We start from the raw sequence: 25,566 nt of genomic DNA, 5'->3' as shown, positions 1-25,566 counted from the left end.
CCAACTAAATTACATCCCAGACCCAATCTGAATTTTTTAATAATGAGAGGAATATATAACTCAATCTGCGATATATTTTATAAACGAGATTTTTATCCCTTGTTGAAACATCAGAAAAATAACCCAGACATTTCTGGTCCTACTCTGAATGTATATGATAGACATCAATATTAAGATGGTGACCCTGTACTTAACCATAGGGGTGATTGCCTCTGAGTACCCACCACTTCTGCCTGACATCTGCAGGCAGAAGCATACCAGATGCCACAATTTACAAAGGTGCTCAGCCCATTTCTGTATATGCCCTCAGTGCCTAACTTCTGCACACAGCTGGTTCTACCAAGTGAAAATTAGATACTACAGAGCTGGCAAGATAGCTCAGGGGATAAAGGCTCTGGCCACTGACCCTGAGGTTAAGGCCCAGGACCCACAGGATATGAAGTGAGAACTAATGCCCATAAGTTGGCCTTTGACTTTCATAAGAGCCTGGCACACATGCATGTGCCTGCATACACTAGATAGATAGATAGATAGATAGATAGATAGATACATACATACATACATACATACATACATACATACATACATAAGATTTTAAAAATAAACATTACATCTCATAGGGTGGGGCCGGGGGGGGGCAAAGGGAATAAAGAAGGAGGGAAAAAGAAGAGGGGAGAGGAAGAGGAGGGGAGAGGAAGGAACAAGAAAGAAAGAGAGGAAGGAAGGAAGGAAGGAAGGAAGGAAGGAAGGAAGGAAGAAAAAAGGAAGGGAGGGAGAGAGGAAGGGAGGCAGGCAGGTGCTCACTCCTTAGCACTCTCTTCTATGAGTCACCACATTTCTGCACGGATTATTTAATTTGTCTTAAGTTCACTATTCTCCATCAGGGCATGACCACAATCTCCTCACCGTAAAGGAGGGGTTGTCTGTTCAGATGCTGTGGCCTAATCAGGCCATTCTACCGACTATCATGTCTCTATCTGCTTCTGACACAGGCTCTGAATGAAGAGGAAAGAAAACACACTTCCTTGTAAACGGCCGCCAGCACCCCCACATTACACAGACTCCCTGCCAGCAAATGCACAAAGACTAGGCCTTTTACATCATGGATAAAATCAAATGCTTTTTATAAAGCTTTATGCATTACTATTGTAATACATGTGTGTCATACATGTGGAGGAGTCAAAGAACAACTTCATGGAGTCAGGTCTCTCCTTCCTCTGGATGCCAGAGATCAAACTCAGCTCACCAGGCTTGCTCTGCAATCGCGTAACCACTGAGCCCTCTTACCACCCCCTCAAATGCTTTCTAAGACTTGGACCAAAAGCCTTCAGCTATGTTGTACTTATAATAAAAATAATCCTGTCTGCCTTTTTTCCCCAAGCAGGTAATAATTCTACTATGATACCAAAGTTGCCTTCACAGGTATATGCAAGCTCTGGGTCCCTGACCTGCTGTCCCCTCTCCCTTTGTCAGTCTGGCAAGAAGAACCATCACAAAACTGCAAATAACATGGAGTCTAGCCTCGGAAAAATAATTCACTCCATGCGTTGTTTTCGTTCTGCGTGGGCAGTCTAGGCACGGAGTGTCCCTGGCTAATGGGAACGGATCCTGGCCAGAGTCAGGTTGATGATGCTATGATGTCACTCCACGCATCCTATCCATGGAGCAAAGCATCCACACCTTCTACGTACGTCCCACAAGTACATCATCCAGAGAATGTGGGCATCGCTTCCCCTAGCTAAACGACCCATTCTAGAAAACATATACCACACAATTTCTAGTAATTCGATAATTATTTTAAGCACCTTAGGAACCTGAAATCGCCTATGCACAATCTAGTATAAAGTTCGCCATGCATGGAACGGAGTAAGTCTCCCACTTAAAAGCAGCTACGGAACAACCCTGAGCGGAATCCCCTCTGGTTCTTTAGCACGGCAGAGGCGTGCAGTACAAAAGCCAGAGGCAAATCACAACTCAGCTGCTTGGGGACTCTGGTGATGTCTTCCCGAGCTCAGCACTCTGTTCACCGGGTTAGGGTCAAATGTCTCAGTATGCAAAGAACGGGGAAGCTATGCCCTCTATCTAAACCCCAGGAAGCTCGCTCTGAGGCAAGGAAGTGCTATGAAGTATAATAAACACAAATCTGCAAGGCCCCAGAGAGATAAAGGGGATGAAGAGGAGGAAGGACTTATCTCAGGCTAGCAGGGCAGCCTGCAGAGGAGGCTGGGGCCAGCTGGCCTTGGGATGGGTCAGCTGAACTTCTCCCAGTCTAGAGGGAATGGCCCACACAGAGCACACAGGCGGGGAGGACCATGGTGCCTTAGGGAGATGTGGAGTTACCGGGAACTCGAGGAATGTGGTGGGAGAATCAGGTGAGCAGAGAGAACCCATGGGCCTCACCAAGGCTCACCCGCGTGTGTGTGTGTGTGTGTGTGTGTGTGTGTGTGTGTGTGTGTGTAATGAAGTTTCTACTATAGCTGTGCTCCTATACAAAAGTTTTCTTCAAAAACATGTATTATAAATATATAAAAAGAAATAGCATTGACTGAGCCACTACTATGTGACAGGCAACTCCGATCAACCATTTGTCCATCTTCAAGACAGCGGCAATTGGAATTTGTATTACATAAATCAGGGGACAAAGGACAACTGATAAATCCTCTCAACTAGATACATGGAATTACGAAGTCACAGGGCCAGCATGAGACATCAGATGGCACTCCACTCCTCACAGCCTAAGACTACCTCCTAGCAAGTAAATATTTCTTATTATCTCTATACTAGTCTCTATACTAATTAAAATTGTTATTTTTTTTTTGTTTTATATATATATTTTGTTATTTGGGTTTTATTTGGAACAGGGTCTGGCTAGGTAGTCCATACTAGCCTATCATCTTCCAGCTTCTGCCTCCTAGGTGCCCGCTTTACTGGTGTGTGCTACCATGCCCAGCATACAATTTTATTTTTTAAAATTTGCTCCATAGAGATACAGTCTATTCCAATAGCTATGAATTTATATGTAAATGAAGCTAATTATTAAAAACAGATTCAAAGAGTGAATATTTGAGCCAGGCACAGTAGGACACGGCTCCGAGCACTCTAGGGGGGAGGGCTGGAAGAGCAAGAGTTTGAGGCTAGCCTGGGCTAACAAGTTCTTGTTTCAAAAAATAAAATAAACTTAAAAGGAAGGTTATCAGAAAGTCATTTTAGAACCTTTACCAAAAATAAACTCAAAACCTGTAGCTTCTATACAATGTCTTAATTGTTGATTTATATTGTCCATAACTTTAAAGATTACTTTTTAAAAAGTCTCATAGCCAGGCAGTAGTGGCGCACGCCTTTAAATCTCAGCACTTGGGAGGCAGAGGCAGGCGGATCTCTGAGTCTGAGGCCAGCCTGGTCTACAGAGTGAGTTCCAGGACAGCCAGGGCTATACATTGAATCCCTGTTTTGAAAAATAAATAAATAAATAAATAAATTATATATATATATATATAGAGAGAGAGAGGGGGGGGTCTCATAAATGTTTCCAAATATTTTCCAGAGCTTCATTTCTATACTAGCTAGCTACCAAGACTTATCAATAAAGATGGATAGCTCACTAGCTGATGAATTTTCAGATAGGCAACAGCTATACAGCTATACAGCTATACAGCTAAGCGCACAGGAAGTCCTTCCTTTTGCAAATACTAGTTGTGGATTGCATATGGGATTCTTTTCATTGAAACCTCACCCATCCACAGTATCAAGGCTGTTCCCACCCATTCAGATAAAATACAGATGCAAGTCTCAAAGCTGCTGTGTAAAAAAGGACGCAAAATAAATAGAAATAATGCCAAGCAAACCACGGCTAGCTTTTACATTTAGATTGCAAATAAAACACACACACACATACACATAAATATAATAAACCCAAGATAAACAATTCCTTCCAGGAATCCTTGGAAGCAGAGAGCTGCTCTAAGACACTCTAATACTGAATTTCCTTCTCCAGTTGGAAACTACAGATAGGATTTCCAGACCACAGGAGGCAGAGAAGCCAATGGGGCTCAGAATTAGAAGGGAGTAGGTTTTCCATTCCCTTCCAAGTGCAAATTTACCTTGCAGTGAAAAGTGTAGATCATCAATGCCCAAGAAACCCTGTCCATCTTCCGTGGGCAGCACAGGGCTAGTGGCCATGCTTTGACTCAGTGGAGATTAGACTGCATCCATCTCAATTAAAGTGAACTGAAAGCAGAAAGAGATAACACGCTCATTAATAAACTCTGCAGCTCGGCAAGTCTGGTAAACATGCAGGAAACAGCAAAAGCCAAATCTACCCTCTCAAAGAGCAATGGCTCTCAAGGAGGGTTTCCTTCGTCCATGAGGAACAAAGTGACCCCGCCTTCTTTTCGAATCATCATCAGGACTGTGCCCTGTGACCTATTCAGGCTCTTTGGCAGAACTCCAGAACTGGCCTCGTGGGTTCTGTGCAAGTTATAAAAAGGCAAGCTACGCACTTCAAATCCAGAACGTAGCTTCCAGTAATGTAGCTAAGAGGAAAGAAAGTCAACAGTCACTGCTGTCTTTGGCCTTCAGTTCTCAAGAGTTCTCTTTTAAAAAAATTTTTTAATTCCCTCTGTTCTTTCTCAGTTCCATAAATGGCCACTTACTGGAAACAGTAAGACCCGAGAGCCTGCACCGCCTGCAAAGCGAAACTAAAAACACAAACAAACAGAGTGACTACTTTGATGACTGTAATAATACTATTTCCCTAAGGATTTCTTCTTCTATATGTCTCTCTTAGCTGCACCTTGAGCCACTCTCTCTGGTAGTAGAGATTTGAAACAGGGCCTGACACATCGTCTCAGCATGCATTCTATCACCCAGCCTCTTCCCCTACTGAAGGAATTCTCCCAACAAAAGTAATTCACAACCAGAACCCTTTATTCACAACCATAACCTTTTTTTTTAAAAACCCCAGTTGTGTCATGTATACAGGCATCACGGTCAACTTCTGCAGGATGACAGTGAAAGGCGAGTTCTCTCACAGAGATCACCAAATCACCAAAATCAAACTGACCAAACAGAAAACATGAAAACACTTCTGTGAGAAAGGAAATGGTGTAAAGCTACTGTTAGAATCTGCATAGTGGAGCCCGGGGCATGACTCAGGAGCAGCGTTCTTACCTCGCATACAAGATGTCCTGGGCTCAATAACCCAGACTATAAAGAAAGGAAGACTCTGCATTCCAAATGTATGCAAAATCCTCTAACTCTGATAGATGCTAACAGTTTTTTCTTCATGAGAAAATGTTGGAGGGAAAACTAAAAAAAAAGTTTGAGGCTAGCAAGTAATCAGTCATATTAAATATTAAACGAGCTAAAATATGCAAGGGACAGAAATCATTGCATGGTTCCAAACCCTTTCCATCCTTTCTTTGGCAGTGTTTATTATCCAAATCCTGCCATCATATATTCATATTCATTCTCTCTTGTCTCTCTCTCTGTCTCTCTCTCTCTCTTTCTCTGTCTCTCTCTCTCTCTCTGTGTCCCTGTCTCTCACTGTGTTAAAGATTTTACCTACCAAATACACTCTGTTAATAATTGATTTGTTTTTCTTCTCGGTTGAGATCAGTCAGGAGCAGCCTGCGGTTACCACGCTGCTCGACTGAGTTGGTCCAGATTAACAAAAAGAAATACTGCTCATTAGTTCTCAAGGGCCAGAGCCCTGATAGCAACGGTGGCGCAGGTATCCTCAGCCCTGTCACACAGCGAGGCCCTCCACTACCCCTTCCCACATCCTTAAGGCCCAAACAAGTGCTATTTCATTTTAACAGCAGAAAAAGTGGATTCTAAATGAATTCCCTGATGGTGACCGCTGTTTCATGTCAGCTCTATTCTGTTTTTTAGGAAGAAGAAGGAATAACAGTGGTGCACACCTTTAATCTCAGTACTCGGGAGGCAGAGACAGATGGATCTCTGTGAGTTCCAGGCCAGCCTGGTCTACAGAGCTAGTTGTAGGACAGCCAAGGCTACACAGAGAAACCCCTGTCTTGAAAAACAATAAAGAATACAAGAGCACCCACATCTTGACAGTTATTATCTGACACCGACATAGGCATTGCTTAAAGCAGTTTGCATATGCAACTCTTTCTTTCCCTAGTGATCAATACCACAGGTGTGAGACAGAGCCAGGGTTATAATTTAAGTCCCTGAGGCTATTCATAAAAAAGAATAATGTCCTTCTTCAGGGACATTACAAAAACTTGGGTTAAAAAATTAATATGGTAGCATTAAAGCTTCCATGGAACAGTGCGGAATCATGTCTTTATTTGTCACATAGATTTACAGGGGGGTGGCAGAGGCTGGCAGATCTCTGTGAGTTCGAGGCCAGCGGGATCTACAAATCGAATTCTAGGATGGCAAGAGCTGTTGCACATAGAAGCCCCATCTCAAGGGGAAAAAAAAAAGCCACGTAAACCGATAGTCATATTTTTATAAGTAACATAAGTTATTTTTAAATGACTGTGGTCCGCTTATGCAATATATTTCAGAATGCCTGTGGTGGTTCTAAAACCTCAAAACATGAACAAAGTTCCCTTTATAAAGGCAATCTTGGCCTTTACTCTGGATTACAAAGGCTAGAATGTTTTCAACTACAGAAATGAGATCTGAAAAGAGTGGATTTCCAGTCAATGAAACTACATGTGGGTTTGATGTTTTTCATTATCGTTTAGATTATTAGGTTATCAGTGATAAACGCTTATTTCTACTACGGTAAAAATGTTCTTATTTTTATGGGAATGAAGCGTTGTATAGTCCACTGTCCATTCCGAGATCCACACAGGATCAGCCCTGTCCATATGCATATAATGAGAAAATTAACAGAAATAACATTTGGAAAATTACAGGTGGGGTGGGGAGGGCTGTCTCTAGGCAGACCCCTGGAGTTCAGATGCCAGCCTTTTGATTGGTGAGCTCCAGGTTCAAAGACAGACCTGTCTCAAAAATAAATTGAAGAAAGAAGATTTCTGTGTCAACCTTTGGGGTACACGTACACATGTATACACACACACACACACACAAATCTTGAAAGTTTGTCCATTTTTTCTACACAATATTGCCCAAAACCTTTCTGTTATCTAAAGGGATTTTAGTTCTCTCATTATTAGATAACTTACTAACAACTGCTGTCAGACTAACAGACACAGAAAAGTCTCAATGTAAGGCTAAGGCATCTAGCCAATCTTCAGGGATGTCTCAGCTCAGGAGGGTGGAGAGGCAGGTTCCCAGATGAATAGTGACTGAGATGCTAACATGTCCCCTAGGACCACTCCCTCCTACTCCTATTCCCATTCTCCAGTTAGCTGTGGTCCTCCCAGGGACTGACTTCTCTCAGCTACTGGCCGATAATTAATTGGCTCTGTTTCCAAGCTCATGGCCAAACACTGCAGACACAATAGCAGTAAGTTTCTTCATTTTTTTTTCTGATAACTTTTGGGTCGGTCAGTTGGTTTTGAGACTGGGTCTCATGATGTAGCCCTGTCTGACCTGGAACTTGCTTTGTTGACCAGGCTGACCTTGAAGCAATCTTCCTGCCTCTGCCTGTCAAGTACTGGGATAACACGAATGCACAATTGTACCCAGCCACTTTTTCCCTATTAATTCTCCTAATTACTTTGAACTATAGTTATCATTGGACCAGAAGTAGCCAGTTCAAGTTTCCAGAGCAAATACTATCTCCTCCCAGGTGCTTTATTGTCATGACAACCAAAGGAGACCAGAGCATCAACCACAGCCATGCACTAGATTCTCAAGAAACAGACCTGGTTTAGGATTTCACAACAAAGTGCCACTTGCCACATGTGACAGCAGTGTCCCTGCACTACCCACTTACCCACGATAAAGAGCATGCTGAGGGAATACCACCACTTCCCTAACTGCCTCCCATTGGCCTTGACCATGGCCCGTATCTCTGAACTGCAGTAACACTGCAGAAATGATAAAGTGCTCTGTAAGTAGACAGTATATAAATAATTATGACAAGCTGCAATTTTTGTCCTTATGTTTTATGTTAGGGATTAAACCCAGGGCCCTGTTCATGGCACTTTTTAAGCCAGCAGTAAAGGTTAAAGTAAGGAGAAAAATCAGAACTTATAGACTCGATGTAGGGAGTCAGCACTGGCCACAAATGCTGAGTACTTCTACTCCCTAAGTCACCTGAAGTAATCAAGATTCAGACTCTAAATAAAAAAGCTAAATATCGGCTACCAAGGGCTGGGGGATGTATGCTATAGATTTCCCAATCTATAGCATACTATAATATAAATCAGGTGCTGTGGTAAGGAAACACCATTTGTGGACAGGAAACACTACAGTTAAAATGTGTGTCCTGTGCATTCGCTCTCAGAAGCAAAATGTGAAAGCAAACCATGGAGAAGGGCTGGGGGTATGACAAAACAGAACCCTGAGGAGAGAAACAGGCTGGGGCTCAACCACAGAAGGAAGAAAAGCAAAGCCCCAGGATGCACAGGGAGCGCTCCGAAGAACAGTGTGCAGTGGATGCTGGGGGTGTGGGGGATTAGGAAGGAGGAAAGAAGAGATGGGAAGGATGACCACACAGAATGAAGTCAGACACTCCTGACTGGCTGAAGAACTTCAGAGAGGAAACTAGAAGGACTGGAGGAGAGGGTCGGTGACCTCACTGAGCAACTCAGGGAAGTTCCTCCATAGGCTCTCAGAAACTTCGCTTTGAAATTCTTAAATTATTTTTAATCGTTTATGTGTGTGCAAGCATGAGCATGTAAACATGTGCAGGTGCCCTCACAGAGGCCAGGAACAGGGGATGGATCTGGAGATGAAACACGGGTGGTCATAAACCGTACAAACTGAGTGCTGGAAACCAGGCTCAGGTCCTCTCAACGAGCAGCAAGTGACCTTAACTGCTAAGCCACATCTCTCCACCATCTCTCCTCAGCCCCTCCTTCCCAGCCCTCCCTCTGCAGCCCCTCCCTTCAGCCCTTTCTCCAGCCTCCTCTTCCCAGCTTTCTCTCAGGAACCTTTAAGAAGTATCTCCTCGAGACCCACCCCCAGCCCCCAGCCTGTCCATTCTAGGAAGATCTTACCACTTGCAAACCTATTCACAGAGCTTTGAATAGTTCTAAAGGAGATCTGGGTGAAGAGACCTGGCATGAGATGGTCTTCATTTATCTCAGAAAAATAAGCAGCAGGAGGGTCATCTCTGGGGAGCAGGGGCTACATAGACAGGGGACAGTGCTCAGACAAGGCTGCAGTGGAGAACAGGAACCAACAAGCCAGAGATGTAGATAGGGCTGGGAAGGCAGCTATAGGTCAGAGCTGCCCAGGCTGTACATGGTCCCCGCAGCATCTTGAAGCCAGGGTTTGTGTGGGTACCCTCTGCCCCAAAAATACTAGCCTAGACCCAGAGCTGAAGTCTGAGCAGCAGCTGTTCTTGACCTGATAAGATTCTACCAGGTGAAAAGATCGCTCTGAAGGCCCATATTGATACGGGGACCTCAGTGTTCATGATAGAACTGCTCAGAGCAGCAAAAAGTAGATAAAACCAATCCTGTTGGTAGAAGGATAGGCACTCTATAGCTGACTCATACATGGGAAGACTATTCCACGGCTCACTTGAACAACCAACAGCAGCAGAGATACACGCTGTAATAAAATCATCATAGGGCACTAAGGAGAAAGGAGAAAGTCATTCATATAGTGGATGTAAATTTTATTGATTTTTTCATGTCTGTTCATTTTTTATGGGGAGGAATACATGTGTGGATCAGCAGACAACTGTAGGAACGGTCAGCCCTCTCCCCTCCACCACGTAGACCTCTGGGGTAAAACCCAGGTTGTCAAACCTGGAGCTAAGCTCCTCCACCCGCTGAGGCACTTCCTCAGCCCTGGATATAAAGTCCACGCACACATACACAGTGAAAGAACAGGGAAGTGAAGCCCATCAGAGAGTGGAGGGTGAGGGAGAGAAGGATTCGACACCAGTAACAGAGTTAATTTTGCTAACATCTAAGCAGAGTTCCTTACAGGCATTAGAGAACACTTCTAAGTTTTCTTTAACATCCGAGTTAAAACAGAATTAACCATCATTTCCACTTTTTCTTTTTTTTTTCTTTTTGGTTTTTGAGGCAGTTTTTTTTTTTTTTTTTTCTGTGTAGCCCTGGCTATCCTGGAACTCACTACGTAGACCAGGCTGACCTCAAACTCAGAGATCTGCCTTCCTCTGCCTCCCGAGTGCTGGGATTAAAGGCTTAAAGGCGGCGTGTGCGGCCACCACCAGCCATTTCCACTTTTTCATAGCAATAGAAGCCATGTGAGGTTAGAGTGGGATGCCATGGTTGAACGCACTTGAGCAGGAAGGTTCGGCTTTCATTCCAGCTTCGCTGCTGACCCCTTACAGGCCTTGTGCCAGACTCTGCCTCTCAGGTCCTGGTTCTTCAACTGTGACACGAGGATAATGATTTTTGTCTGGGCCAACACACAGACTTTCAGGTTCCTGCCAAAGAGACCAACTCAAAGTTCACCACTGCACACTTGGAAACACTTGAGCATAAGCAGCCCCGTTTGAGGAGGAGAACCTGGAACACTCACTCTGGCCACTCCTTCTGGGCGGCTGTTCTCCCAGCCGCCCAGAAGCACTCTTAAAGGGCTTTGCAACAAGATAGAGAGGGAAGGAAGGAATGAGGGAGGAGGGAGGGAGGACTGGGGAGGGGGAGGGTGCTGGATAGTCCACAAACATCTTCCTGAGAGTTTTTTAGGCAAGATGTCCATTTCTAGAGTCTGACTATTTTAAAGGGACACCTTGGACCCAAGCAATTCTGGGTGGAAGAAAGAAACAAATGGAGGGAGGAAATGGGCATCATCCTCCCACTTTGTGGTTCTCCAGAGTTACCTGGGGCCAGCCTCCTGCTTCAGCACAGACCAAGTGTGCGTGCTGCCTGACGACCTGAGTTTGATCCCCTGAACCCACAAGTGGGGAGAGAACTGACTCCCACGAGTGTTTCCAACCTTCACATGCTCACCACAGCACACGTTCATGCACACACAGGTAAACAAAAATTTTAATGTAAAATGGCTGCATGCACAACTGGTCCAGTTCTAGAGAAATGACAGAAATACTTAGAAAGATGTAGAGCCCTTCACTGTGGTTAAAACAATATTTTCCCCAAATGTCCAAGTAACACAACTACACCAGTACAGGGAACATAGCTGCAGACATGTGTGTGTGTGTGTGTGTGTGTGTGTGTGTGTGTGTGTGAGTGCACACTCATGGGCTTGGCTAATATCGAGTGTCTTCCTCAATTACAATCCAACATACTTTTAAAAATATATTCTTGGAAAATTTTGATTTATTTTGATTATAGCTTCCCCATTCCATTCTTACCCCTCTTAGATGCTCACTAACCTTTTCTCCGGTAAAGGTGTGTGTATTGTGTTCATGTGTATATGTGTGAGAGACAGAGACAGAGATCATGCTGATTTGGTAGCCTGGCTGACTATCTCTGCCTCCCAGCCCTGGAATTAGAGGCGCACGCATTCCCAGCTTCTCGCACGCGCATTCCCAGTTTCTCGGTGGATGCTGAGATGAAACCCAGGTCTTCAGGTTTACCCATCAAGCACTTTACAGCTGAGTCCCCACCCCCACACACAAGCATTTTTACACACTTCCGTTGTGTCTCCTTTCCCTGCTGGTGAGGATTATCTTCAAAATTCCCAACACTAGTCTCTCCAAGACATTTAAAAGAAATATTTCTAAAACTGAAATGTTTGACATCAAACAGCAGCCAGAAATATGTTGGATGTTAAAACGAGAAGCTCATTCCTCACACACGATATCTTGTTAGAAAAATATTTGCCCGTTTTAATGACAGCTGCAAGCATAGCCTCGCACTTAGAAATCACTCTCTTACACCCGGCAGAGGCAGAGTGTCGTGTGCCTTCCTCCTGGCCGGCACCACTGGAAGCACCCCAAAGCCCATTGCTTACTTCCACACAAACACTGGCGGCAGCTGCATGGGATCCACTGTCTGCCACTGTGTCCCTGACACAGAGAAAACTAGGAAAGGTAACCTTTTCCAGAGGAGGTTGTCTTATTGTGACCACTTCAGCCCTAGATGGTATATACGTGAGAACCAAGGGGACCAGAATATGGCACCCCAAAAGTGTCCTCTTTGGAATAAACTATAGTTAACCATCAATACTGGGAAAGGCTTTAAAATCAGTGTTGCCCAGAGAGACAGCTCAGCAGTTAAGAGCACTCACTGACGGTCCTCGCAGAGGGCCCAGGCCCAGTTCCTAGCACCCACAAGGTGGCTCACAACCATCTGTACCTCCAGTTCTAAAGATCTAACAGCCTCTTCTGAATTCTGCCGGCCCCAAGAACGCACTTATCGCACACACATTCGTGCAGGTAAAACACTCAGATACCTAAGATCAATAAATCTTGGAAAGTTTTAAAAGTACATAGCTAAATATAAAGGCGACTCCCTTCTCTGGTCCAGAAAGAGGATTCTGATTGGCTCTTGGTGATGGAGGTTAAACTCTAACCACCCTATGTACAGAACACAGTCCTTTGCCTGTTTCCGAACCGCCTCCCTTTCTCCTTTGTCTAGCTTCTTCCTGCATTTTGTTATCTTTGGGTGAGCAGGCTTCCAAATCCTCACCTACTCTTTGTACAGAACTTCTCTGCATATATAAGAAATGTAAGCCTTTTTCTCTTGCTAATTTCCAGTGTGAGGGTGGGGCCCAAAAATCACTGGATCCTGGGAGGGTAGAGGGGGGATTGCTTAATTTAAAGTTTACTGAAGGGATGGAGAGATGACTCAGGGATTAGGTTTACAGGGTTCAACTGGTGCTGCTACATATTCAGGTGCTAAATACTGGCCCCCAAGATCTGGTTGATCCCCCAATGAGGAGATCCTCAAATACACCAAATGATGCTATGCAAACCTTGCTCTGATTGGTTAATAAAGATGCCTGCCTATAGCCTGGGCTGGGCAGAGAAGAAAGAGGGGCAGAGCAAATGTTCTCTTATAAATTATTATAATATTCCTATAACATAACATTTTGATATTATTTATATGTTTGAGGCTTAGGAGGAGATCAAAGAGGAGGAAAAAGTCGTCGCCATGGGGTCGATGGTTTGTGAGCTCATGGCCATGAGGGCCGGCCTGATGAAACAGGAGCAGCTCAGGAGAAGACACATGTGGCAGAGTCTCACGGGTTTGCCATTGTAAGCCATTTTGACTCATGGCCCTTTTCGGGGAACTCTGGAATGGTCCCAGCCAGAGTCCACCATCCTGGCCACTATTTAATTTAAAGCTTGCTCAAACTTGGGAGTCGTGGTCTTATTTTTGACCCATGGGATTAACACAAGAACCCATTAATAAGTTCAAAGGGAGTTTTACTCGCTCTATCCACCACCACAGGGTGAGCCAGAAACAAAGAATGAAAAGTTTTGATGAGGTGAGTAACTTTTTTTTTAAAACCCGGGTTAGCCTCAGACTGGAAAACCACCTGACTCAGCCTGCTGGGATCACAGGCATGGGCCACTTCGTCTTAATGTTCCTATCTCAGAAGAAAAGAAGCTGGAGAAAAACATAACAAAGAAAACCAAACCGAAGACATGGAAAGGTTAAACAGCATTCACACGTGCTTTTGGTAAAATGAGATGACCTTTCATTATTAAAGAGGACTTTTACAGCATATAATGTGTTTATTTAAGTAACTTTTAAAAATCAGAAGTGGCCGCTTATTTATGTATGTTTCAGTGTTTTCTGTGTGCTCGTGTGTGTGGCATGTGGTGTTTGCACACGTGTGCCTGCAGGCACACCTTCCCCGCCCCCGCCCCGCCCCCACATACACAGAGGCCAGAGGATGACACAAGATGTGTGCACAGCTGTATCTGTATTCAGCTTCTTCACCTAGTCAAAAGTTTTCATTCTTTATTCCAGTCTGAGGCTAACCTGGGCTTTAAAAAAATTTAAAAAGGAAACATTTGATATGCAGAGTATCTGATATGGGACCCCCCCAAGAGGTCTCCACCCACAGACTGAGAACCACCACTTTAGAGGGTCACCATTACAGTTCTCCCCTCTAATCCCAGCATTTGATAAGCAAAAGGATCAATAGTCCAAGAGTAGCCTTGGCTACATAGGAAGTCTGATGACATCCTGGGCTCCCTAAGACCCTATCTTAAAAAGGAAATACAAATAAAACTACTTAGAGTCAACCACTCTCACACCCCTTTCATCCACTGAATTAAAGAGGCAGGATGTGGTGGTGTGTGCCTTTAGTCCCAGCACTCAGGAGCCAAGGGCAAGAAATCACTATGAGTTCGAATCCAGCCTGGTCTACAGAGCAAGTTCCAGGGCAGCCAACCGAGGCTATACAGATAGAAACCTTGACTAAGAAAATGGGGTGGGGAGGGGGAAGGGGAGAAGGAGAGAAAAAAAGAAAAAAAGGAAACTAAATAAAGAAAATGTAGGAAGATGTTACCTCTATCCAAAAAAAAAAAAAAAATCAGAGGTGGCCCCCAAGCCTGACATCATTATTTCAGACCCAGTACACTAATGAAAAATATAAATAAAATAAAGAGAAGAAAATACTTCCTAAAGGATGGGATTTATGGCTAATAGAACAAAATTGTACTGGCAAGATGACACAAAATAAATGCATGTAATTCTTTTTATTTTATTTTATTTATTTTGTGAAAAGTCCATCTGCTAGAGATTTAACTTGCTGGGAACCATGACACCCTTGATGGTTGGTCCCCCTCAAATGCAGCAATCCTTCGCTCGGTGCTGAACTCTCACATGGCTGCTTCATTCTAAGTAAAGAATAGGTAGTTCTCTTTCAGTGTGTGTGAAATGCATGCTGGTAGAGGAAGGGCAGAGACGTCCCTCTCCTTTCTTCTTTGTTCATGGGTAAACCGAAGTTCCCTGCTTTGGCTCCAGCCTTGGAAGGGGACCTGTGGGGACCCCTTCCTGCTCAGCCGAGTTACCCATCCCGCTTTCTCTTTCTAGATGCATGCAATTATCTGTCTAGAACAAACTGGCTTTCCACCTTCCCAGTCCCATCCCAAGACCAGCTAGTTACTTCTTTAGAGGAAATTGGTCTCCTTTCCCAGTCTGAGAGTGGAACACATCGATAAGAAAAAAAAAAAAGACATACATTAATCTAAACTGGGCATGGTGGCACATACAGAGGCAGGTGGATCTCTGAGAGTTCTAGGCCAGCCTGGTCTACATATCGAGCATCAGAATCATCATCATCATCATCACCACATCTCCACCATCTCCACCACCACCTGTACCCTCTGGCTTGCAGGCATACTTGCAGACAGAATGCTGTATAAATAATAAATAAATAAATCTTAAAATAATAATGATGATGATAATAATTTCACTTGAAGGGGGTTTCTCAACATCTTTTGCTATTGAGGCAAACTAACTCCAGCTCGAGGTTGGAGGGATAACTGCTGGCTGGCTCAGTAGCTGCTGGCTGGCTCGTGCTTTCCCATAGTACCCAGAATTCTTGGGGCAGCAACCTGACTCCAAATTCCTCTGCATCTTTCAGCTATAAAACAGACTCTCTTATGTGTGGAGTGTGTCCAGCTTGCAGGGCATCAGCCTCACAGACCTCATGCAGCCAAGGACAGCTAGGAATATATGCCCAAGACAGAATCACATATGTGCTTAGAACAATGTGAGATTTGTTTGTGTTCCCCCCCTCCCCTCCCCACCACTCCCCACCCAACACAGTCGAGTGTCTTTTGGAGCTTGCATGTCACAGGTGACAGTGTCATGCTGCAATGACGAAGGTGACTGACAGGCCTGCCACTGAGCACCTCCCTCACTCTTCCACCCCATTCTTATGAACAAAGACCTATACTTCTCTGAGCTGTCTGTCACTTCTCAGTATGATGTCAGGACTCCCATTCCTCTAGAAGGTAAAGAATCACTAAAGCCCTGTGGCACACAGTTGTAGGCAGACATCTTTTTTCTTAATGCTGCTTCCCGGGGGTCTTCAAGAGCAGGAAGCGGAAACCCAGGGAGACTGGCGTCAGAAGATCATTATTTTAATTCTTGGTGCCCCAATAAAGAAGATGTTAGCCAACATTTCTACACAATCGACCAATCCCCCCCTCCCAACATAATCACCCACCCTAGAGAGCAGGCCAGTCAGAAGGCTGCCGGACCCTCAGGTTGTACGGGCGGATGTCTCAAGCACAGGCTAAGGAAACCCAGACTCACCAGGGCAGAGTCACAGTCTTGTTCCCACGTGTCATCCCACCCACTCATTACTCAAAGAACTCCACCAAGCTAGCGGCCCAGGCTATACATGACCGGAAGTCACACCTGAGACAGAGTCACGAAACACCAGAAAACAGAGGTGGGTGAGATACACAGGCAGTCACAGACACTCCTTACAAGAGTCGAGATGGTCCTATCTCCCGCCCTCCAAAACTAAACAAACGCCACACCCTGAGCTCTTGCTTGCTGCTGGTTGTTTTTTTTTTTCTTTTTAGATTTATGTGTATGAGTATTTGTGATTGCATGTGTCTATGTGTACCACATGTGTGCCTGGTGCCCTTGGAGGTCAAAAGAGTGCATCAGATTCCAGGGAAATGGAGTCACAGCCAGCTGTGGGCCACCTTGTGAATGCTTTGAACCCAGCCCAGGTCCCCTGCAAGAGCAACAAGCGTGCTAGACTCCGGGCCTGCTCTGCAGCTCCCACAGACTGACTTTGTTGTTGCTGTTCGTTGTTGTGAGACAGGTCTCAAGCTGACTTTGAGAACTGGCTATGTAGCAGAGGCCGACCTTGAATGAACTCCTGACCGCCCTGCCTCACAACGCTTCATCTCACTCAATAACTTTTTGGGTTTTGTTTTACGAGGCAGGGTCTCACACCTGGAGTCTGGGCTGGTCTAGAACCTGCTGTGTTGTGCTCACCAGGCTGGCTTATACTTCAAGTCAGTGGCCTTCCTGAGTGCAAGAATCAGCCTCCAGCACCACCACATCTGGCCTTTTTGACTTTTTTTATTTGGGGTCGGTGGCAGTGAGACAGGGTTTCTTTGTGTAGTCTTAGCTATCCTAGAATTAGCTCTGTAGACCAGGCTGTCCTCGAACTCACAGAGATCCACCTGCCTCCGCCTCCCAAGTGCCAGGATCAAAGGTAAGCACCACCACCACATCTGGCCTTTTTGACTTCTAACAACCGCACACGAACAGAACGACTGGCCAGGACACTTAGTATGTAGCTGGTGATTTGCCTCAGTGGAAACCTTCACAGGTGGCGTCCGCTCTGGGTTCCACGGCATGGCTCCAGCACCAGGGCAGGCACCAGAGGGAGGTAAATGAACCAAGCGCATCTCGGCAGACAATCAGAAGTGTTCAGAAACCTTGTTTACTTATACACGTCCTGCCCAAGACTTCTTCTCGCCAAACTTCTGACCTAGACTGGCACTGAGCAATGAGAAAGCGAAGGTTCAGATAGGAATCGTGGGTTCTTTTGGATTAAGAACTAGGGCTTCACTCTTCCCACCAAGTGCTCCAGCCTGTCATTTCCATGTGTAGAAACAATCATGTGTACCTCTGTTCTCTCCCTGAAGACTTCCCATAACCTATTAATAGAGCTGGAAGTTGTCCAAATCGAAATATAATTCATTAACAAAAGTGGCGGTTCAGTGACTGACAACTTGGTGTTCTCATCCTCAGAGAAAAATCAATTGCCCGGCAAATTAATGGTTCCCTCTTTCCATCCCCAGAGACCCACAATTAAAACTGAGTTAGGTCTCTGTGTGTCTGCTTCTAGGTGGGAGTAGATGCTAATCTTCAAATAGCAGGCCCTCTCACTCACCGGGAAGCTTTAACCAAGTCTTTATTATCTTAGTTTTCCCTCACCAGAGAAGGTGACTGCCAACACGGCCAGTCAGAGTAGCTTAGTTGGTAGTGTTTGCTTAGCACGACTGACTCCATCACATAAAACTACACACCTGTAACCCCAGCATTTCAGTGCTAAAAGAACGGAGGTCACAGGTTCAAGGTCATCCTCAGCTATACAATGAGTTCCAGGTCAGCCTGGGCTACAGAAAACTTTCTCTGAAAACAAAAAAAAAAAAAAAAACCTTGGTTCAATGGTTTTTTTTGTTTTGTTTTGGTTGGTTTTTAATTAGAAAAATACATTGGTATCCACTATCACAATTCGATAAATTCAACAACCAATTCTATCCATAGCCACCTGTATCTGCACAAACACAGCCCCTTGACACTGGAGTCAAAAACCAGAGGGAAAACACAGGCTATTGTTGAACAGATACAGAGATGTAATTCTCTGGGTCCTGAAAACAGTAAAAAAAAAAAAAGCCATATTTATGTGAAGCAGAGTCCTCACAACTGATGATCACAAAATCAAGTTAGTGATCAACCCTGGAAACCACTGAAGGTGTCCTACACACTGCCCTAGCAAAAACTCAGCAAAGACCCAATTCCCTGTGCAAGAACAAACAGGAGAATTCATCACTTCTGTGTACAAGTCAGTCTTTCACGAGTCCAACATTATGTGTATACCCAATAATTTACTTAATATCAATCTCATTATGACTTATTATCAGTAAATGCTTAATACGCATGTCCATTTTATATATCTATGTAGTCAGAGTCCCAATAAAAAGCCCTTGATGTCCTAGCTTGCTTTCTATTGCTGTGATAAAGCACAGACCAAGAACAACGTGGGGAGGAAGGGTTTCTGTCACCTCCCAGGTTATACAGCCCATCATGCAGATCATCCCGGGAAGTCAGGGCAGGACATCAAGCAGGAAAGAGTCTGGAGGCAAGAACTGAAGCAGAAGCTATAGAGGAGTGCTATCGACTGGCTTGCCCCTCAGGCCTTCCTCAGCCTGCTTTCATATACACACCAGGGCCTCTGCCCAGGAGTGGCACTGCCCACCGTGAGCTGGGCCCTCCCACATTGATCATCAATAAAAAAAAAAAAAAAAAATGTCCCCAAAGATTTGCCTACAGGTCAGTGTGATAGAGGCATGTCCTCAATAAAGATTTGTTCTTCCCAAATGACCCTTTTATCAAGCTGATTTTTAAAAAACAAAACAAAAATAAACAAACAAACAACAACAACAAAACCAAACTAACCATCCCAGATAAAAGGGGGTTAAAAGTAGAAAAACTTTAAAGGCCTTTGCTCACTCTCACTCTTTCTCTTTCTCTCTCTCAGTCTCTTGCTCTCTCTCTTGCTCTCTCTCGCTCTCTCTCACTCTCTTGCTCTCTCGCTCTCTCTTGTTCTCTTGCTTTCTCGCGCTCGCTCTCGCGCTCTCTTGCTCTCTCTCGCTCTCTCTTGTTCTCTTGCTCTCTCGCTCTCTCTTGTTCTCTTGCTCTCTCTCGCTCTCTCTTGTTCTCTTGCTCTCTCTCGCTCTCTCTTGTTCTCTTGCTCTCTCTTGCTCTCTCTCGCTCTCTCTTGTTCTCTTGCTCTCTCTCGCTCTCTTGCTCTCTCTCTCTTGTTCTCTTGCTCTCTCTCTCTCTCTCTCTCTCTCTCTCGCTTGCTCGCTTGCTCGCTCTCTCTCGCTCTCTCTCACTCTCTCGCTCTCTCTGTGTCTCTGATTCCACAGAAGCAGCTGAGACCACCGTCCCAGGAAAGCCACCTTTCTTCCCACCCAAACTCCATTTCCAGTTGGAAGAAGCAGCAGAAGAGGCCCTAAACCGCCATCCCCGGCGCTGCAGCAAAGGGGACTTCCTTCCGCAAGCACCTTTGCTTTCTTTGCTCACAGAGCCTCTGTGGAAAGTGGGGTTTATTATACTACCCAAGGTCTCTGGGTCTAGGTGGTTTTGTGGGTTGGTGGCTTTGGTTTTGAGTTTGGGGTTTGGGCTCATTCCACCCCACCCCCCAATGGGATCACACTCACAAGCTTTAAGCATCCTGGGCAGGGCTCTACCACAGAGCAGAGCTCTGCCTCAGCTCCAAAATCAGAGACTCAACAAGTGAAACCCCACCTCAATTAAGTCTGGATCCTTTAGGAGTCAAAGACTTGAAAAGGCTGGTTTTTATTCATGATCAGGAATGCTGAATTGAAGGAGTGGCCTCTGAGAGGCACGCTGGCTTCCTCCCCTGAACACCTTTACCTTTGCACCAGCAAATGTTTCTTTTCTCACCCATGAAAAAATGTATTACTCTATGCAGATGCCTATGTACTGGGGGAAGGAGGCATACACACACCGTGGTGCACAGATGGAGGTCGGACGTCAGCACTGTGGAGTCCACTCTCCTTCCACCTTCACACGGATTCCAGGGGCTGAACTCAGGTTGTCAGGTTTTGCAAGTCATTTTGTCGGCTGAGCCATTTCACTGTGTCTCCAGCTGGCCTCTAACATACCATGTAGCCAAGAATGGCCTCCAACTCCTGAGCGTCCTCCCTCCACCTCCAGAGTGCTGGGATTGAGGTATGCATCAACATGCCTCGCTTAACAGAATTTCTTTAAATCCTTTATGTAAGGTTTTTAATTCTTATATCATGAATCCATCCTATGGCAAAAAATGAAACAGAAAGAATTTCTGAACCACTAGGATGATACTAATTTTGATAAGTAAACATAAAAAGCTAAAATACAAAATGCAGCTTGTTTTCAAAATATTGTTTTTGGCAACACGTTTGCTCGCCTCTGAAATTACCCATTTACAAAGCCTACCAGTTTTTGCTCCTCACAAATAGCAGTTTCAGCAAATAGGCTCAAACCATTTTCTGCTTCCGTAGATAAATTTCTTTCAAGCAACACTCTCAACGCCACCATTCCTGCTAGTCTCCAGACAGAAGAGACTAGTTTAGATGGCATTTTTAAAGATAAGAGCACTCAGGCAGGTGACTGATGACAGTCCCTTGCCCTATCTTCCACCCACAGTATTCAGGAAAATCACAGCACCCTTTCTGCTCCCAGCCTGGGAGGCCAGTGCTTCATGAAACACAACCTCAACTGCGAAAAGCATTTCCGGTGTTTCCGGTGCTCCGGTACATCTTCGAGGAGGTTAAACAAAATTAAAACAAGCAAGTGATGAATGCTTTGAAGGACAGCTACACCATAGCTAGCAACTGCAAGCGAAAGATACAGCACCAGACAAGAGGGGCCCTGGAAGCCAGGACAATGAACAGGAAGATTACATCTGGCAAGCTGACAGCAGATTTAACTGTCTTAATCCTGGTGCTTAAGGTCCCAGAGAGCCACGTTCCAGAAAGCCGGCGTGAGTGGCCAACAAGGAAAGGTCACACACATACCTGTTAAGTCAGCACTAAGGAAAAGAGAGCCATGTATGCCAAGAACTAAACCAGAGACAGTTTGGGCAAAGCTGGACAGCGGTCAACCTCCGTTTGCTTTCTACCTCCCTCTATGTTCTGTGGCCCATCCAGAAGTCAGCAAGGCAGCCACACAGAACTCCTGAGCTTCCTGCCTCTGCTGACCCAGGCACAGTAAGCAGTCTACCGACTGACTGGGGTACATCGCATATGTAATGGCTTCCATGTCAGGAGCTCCAGGAAGTACCTGTAGAGCAAGTACTTATTTTTAATTCATGTCTCCCTCAAATTAACCTTCCGTTCCTATTTAAGGGTACATTTCTCCTTTGCTCTGCCTCTGAAGAAGGGTCCATGTCTTTGAAGTCACTTTGATAACGGGAAGTTCTAAGTAAACACTGGACACTCAGCTTCAGCTAACGCCCAGACCACCATCAGATAAACTAGTTAACAAGAAAGCAGATGGGAAAAACAGCTAGAAGCTTGACTGTAGTAATCTATATAGACTAGAAACTGTCATCCTGTGCTTGGCACACCCGTGGTGCCAGGGCTTGGGAAGAAGAGGCAGAAGGATCTCTGTGAGTTCAAGGCCAGGCTGACTTATCTAGTGTTCTAGGACGGTCAGGGCTGCATAGAGATGTTTCACATGGACGGAGAGACAGACACTGTTTTTTTTTTTCTAGCATACAGCCAGCAATGCAGCACTTTAACTGTAACAGAAAATCTTTTGTTGAAAAGGAGTATCCATCTGGTCTTAGTGGCACATGTAGGCAGGACTTGCTGAAGGAAGACTGTGCCTTTGAGGCCAGCCTGGGGAGGCACAGCTCAGTGGTTAGAAATGTACAGTGCTCTTACAGAGGACACAGTTCAAACCCAGCACCTAGTTCAGAAAGCTCACAACTGCCTGTTAACTCCAGAAGACCTGAGGCTGCCTCCTGTCCCCTGGAGACACTGCACACACACAAACATATTCCATGCACACACACACACATTCAGATCACTAAAAATAAAAGATTAAAAAGGTACATGCCTTTAACCCCAGCACTCTAGGAGGCAGAGGCAGGAGCTCCAGGAGTTAGAGGTCAGCCTGTGAGCTACAGAGTGAGTTCTGGGATAGCCAGAGCTATTTAGTGAGAGCCTTTGCTCTAGTGGAGAATTCTGCAGTCAGGGCCAGTCCCTGGTGGAATCCTGGGGTGACAGAACACTTGCAAATGAGTTTCCACTTTATTCTCCAACAAAGCTGACCTTTTTCACCTGAAGAGAAACAACCAGAGTTTTTTGGAGTTTCCCAGGAGGATACAAATTTGCCTGCTCTCAGTCCCATCTTCAGATCTGGCCTACCCTCCCATCTCCCCAAGAGAACAGAAGGTGCTGTGCACACAGCTTCCTCTTTGTCTTTTTCTTGTGGTGGGCACAGTGACTCATCAGAAATTTATCTGGCCTGAATAAACAACAACAACAAACTTAATCTGTTTCTCTTTCCGATATTACAATTCTTCATAGAGTTTTCTGATTTTTTTTTTAAAAAGTGTTTAGAATCCATGCATTTTTCTGTGAAAGCAAAATTTCCCATAATGCATATATTTCTCTGACTCCTTCAGTTCAAGGACTAAGGGAACAGGGTCTTCCGTTTCCTTTATGGAATTTCAAATTGAGTTTTTAGTTTCTGGGGATTATTTTTCCCTTCTCAAAGCTCTCTTCATGGAATGAGCCTGGCCTCACCCCAGCCCACCCCCACACACTGCATACACAGCCTTCAACAAGAAACAAAGCCCCGCGGGACGGGATGGGAGAGTTCAATGGTAAAGTACATGCCTAGGACGTGTGGGGCCCTGGATTCAATCTCCAGCTCAGAAAAAGAAGAGGGGGAGAGAAAGGAGGAGACAGAGAAAGAAGGCGATAAGGAAGCCAGTCTAGGTTGTTTTCTCTCTGTTGCTGAACAAGTCAATCAAACCTCAAAAGATCTCTTACATAGGCTACAGTATGTTCCTCAGTAGACACAAAACTAAACACTTAAAGATGTGGAGAAACGGATGGACCCCCGAGATGCAAGGAAATCTTCGTGACACTTAGAACTGACCACCAAGAGAGATCCTGAGATCTGCACCAGCCTTCCAAAGTTGTCAGTAACTATACATCACTTCTAATGACTGATTAACGGGGCAAATGAAAGTGAGCCACCCGCTGTGAAGAACTGGGGATTCCCCTCTTCAAGGTGATCAGACTGGAGGTTGTCAACTTGAAGCCAACAAAGCAGTAAAGGAAAAGCTAATATTTGTTCAGTATTTCATTCGTGCCACGCACTATCCATGAACCATGACTTTGGCACGTCTATAAAATACATCCCATCTACCCGCTTTAGGGAAACTGGGAGAGTGCGTAACTTATCCAAAGCCACACATCAAGCGATTAGCAGGACTAACTTGAACCCAAATACTTTTAGCTTCAAAGGCCATGTCCTTAACCACTACAGCAAGAAACCTAATAGGAAACATATGTCCAATCCTCTCATTCACTGCACAGTTCTGTAGAGAAATTTAATACCACATGTCTACAGCCATGCCTAAACACTTGGTTATGCAGGATTGAGAATCAGACCCAGGGCACTGCGCACACATGTCAAGCAAGCCACTGACTGAGCTACATCTCCAGCTTCTCCGCTCTTTCTCAAAGAGAGAGACAGAGACAGAGAGAGACAGAAAGTCACAGAGAGACAGACAGAGAGAGGGAGAATAAGGAAAAGGAAACATGCTTGTGCCCACGACTGCATTTGGCTGTCAAACTGCTGTGATAAATTAACTAACAGAACTGGTTTCACAGCAAGTGAGAAGCTCAAGGTCTTGAAATTCTTACCCTGGTTATGTCCAGGATCCACCAGCCAAGCCAAGAATATTTAAAGTGGGTTAGAGTTGATGTGTGCCGGGCTTTCAGAAGGGAGGACTAAAATAAGAGCCAGGGCTTATGACACCTCAGGAACAAACCACGACACCAAGATTCTAGGTGAAAAGGAGGAAGTGCAAAGTCTAGGGAGAGCGGTGAGTTACAGCGAGGCTCTGAGGGTTTGGAAATATTCAAATGAGTGAAGCATAACACGGATTCATAGCAGCGATGATAATCTCTAGGGAAGGGCGCTGTGAGTGCCGGGAGACTGGAAAGTGGAAACAGGGAAGGACTATATGTGTGTGCATAGTATGTGTGTATGTGTGTATAGTGTGTGTGCGTAGTATGTGTGTGTAGTGTGTATGCATAGTATGTGTGTATAGCATGTGTGTGTATAGTGTGTGTGTGTAGTGTGTGTGTGCTCTTGAGTGTGTATGTGTGAATGTGTATAGTGTATGTGTACATATAGTGTGTGTGTATAGTGTATGCGTGTAGTGTGTGTAGTGTAGTGTGTGTATAGTGTGTGTGTAGTGTGTGTGTTGTGTGTAGTGTAGTGTGTGTGTAGTGTATAGTGTGTGTATAGTGTGTGTAGTGTGTGTGTGAATGCATATAGTGTGTGTGTGCGTACATATAGTGTGTGTGTGTGTGTGTGTGTGTGTGTATGAAAATGAAAACTTAAAAGACACTTAAGTTCCAGATTTAAACTTTTAAAGAAACGACAGGTATTTAATTTTTTTTTAAAGATTTATTTATTTATTATATGTAAGTACACTGTAGCTGTCTTCAGACACTCCAGAAGAGGGCGCCAGATCTTGTTACGGATGGTTATTAGCCACCATGTGGTTGCTGGGATTTGAACTCTGGACCTTTGGAAGAGCAGTCGGGTGCTCTTACCCACTGAGCCATCTCACCAGCCCCTATTTAAATTTTAATAGTTATTTTTATTACTTTTTATGTATTGTGTTTAGGGGTCATCTGGAGGTCAGAGGAAAACTTTGGGGGTCAGTTCTCTTCTATCATGTGGATCCCCGAGGTCTTACTCAGAGTGTCAGGCTTGGCAGCAAATGCCTCTACCTGCTGCGCCATCTCCCTGGCCCCGCAGATGTAATTTTATCTGCAACCACAATGTGACCCCGGGGTCATATGTTTCTCCTCTAGTAAGGGGGACCCCAAGATGGGGGTAGTGGCAAATGCCTATAATCCAGCTACTCAGGAGGCTGAAGCAATAAGATTCAAGTCCAAAGCCAGCTGGGCAACTTAACACTGCCTTGTTATCACCATCACCACCATCACCACCACCACCACCATCATCATCATCATCACCACCACCACCACCACCTCCACCACCACCACCACCACCACCACCATCATCA

The 25,566-nt window shown here is 44.9% G+C and overlaps 1 protein-coding gene across 4 annotated transcripts in view; it reads right to left on the bottom strand.

Annotated features, from left to right (window-relative positions):
• Positions 1–25,566, bottom strand: part of LOC115032807 (nesprin-2-like) — an 88,847-nt gene that overhangs the window by 46,744 nt on the left and 16,537 nt on the right. Inside the window, exons 1-2 of one of the 4 annotated variants that reach the window (XM_029484930.1) lie at positions 24,167–24,198; positions 4,101–4,227 (exon numbers count right to left, since the gene is read on the bottom strand). In XM_029484930.1, the coding sequence (XP_029340790.1) occupies positions 4,101–4,179 (79 nt within the window). In that variant the 5' untranslated portion in view covers positions 4,180–4,227; positions 24,167–24,198. Of the gene's footprint in view, positions 1–4,100; positions 4,228–4,319; positions 4,386–5,169; positions 5,311–24,166; positions 24,199–25,566 lie in introns of those variants that run through there. The other 3 variants (XM_029484929.1, XM_029484928.1, XM_029484927.1) reach the window with 3 other exon arrangements.

This window comes from Mus caroli, chromosome 12 (assembly GCF_900094665.2).
Source record: "Mus caroli chromosome 12, CAROLI_EIJ_v1.1, whole genome shotgun sequence".
NCBI classification, from domain to species: Eukaryota; Metazoa; Chordata; class Mammalia; order Rodentia; family Muridae; genus Mus; species Mus caroli.
Note: the sequence above shows the minus strand (reverse complement) of the source record. Positions and strands in the feature narration are given on the sequence as shown.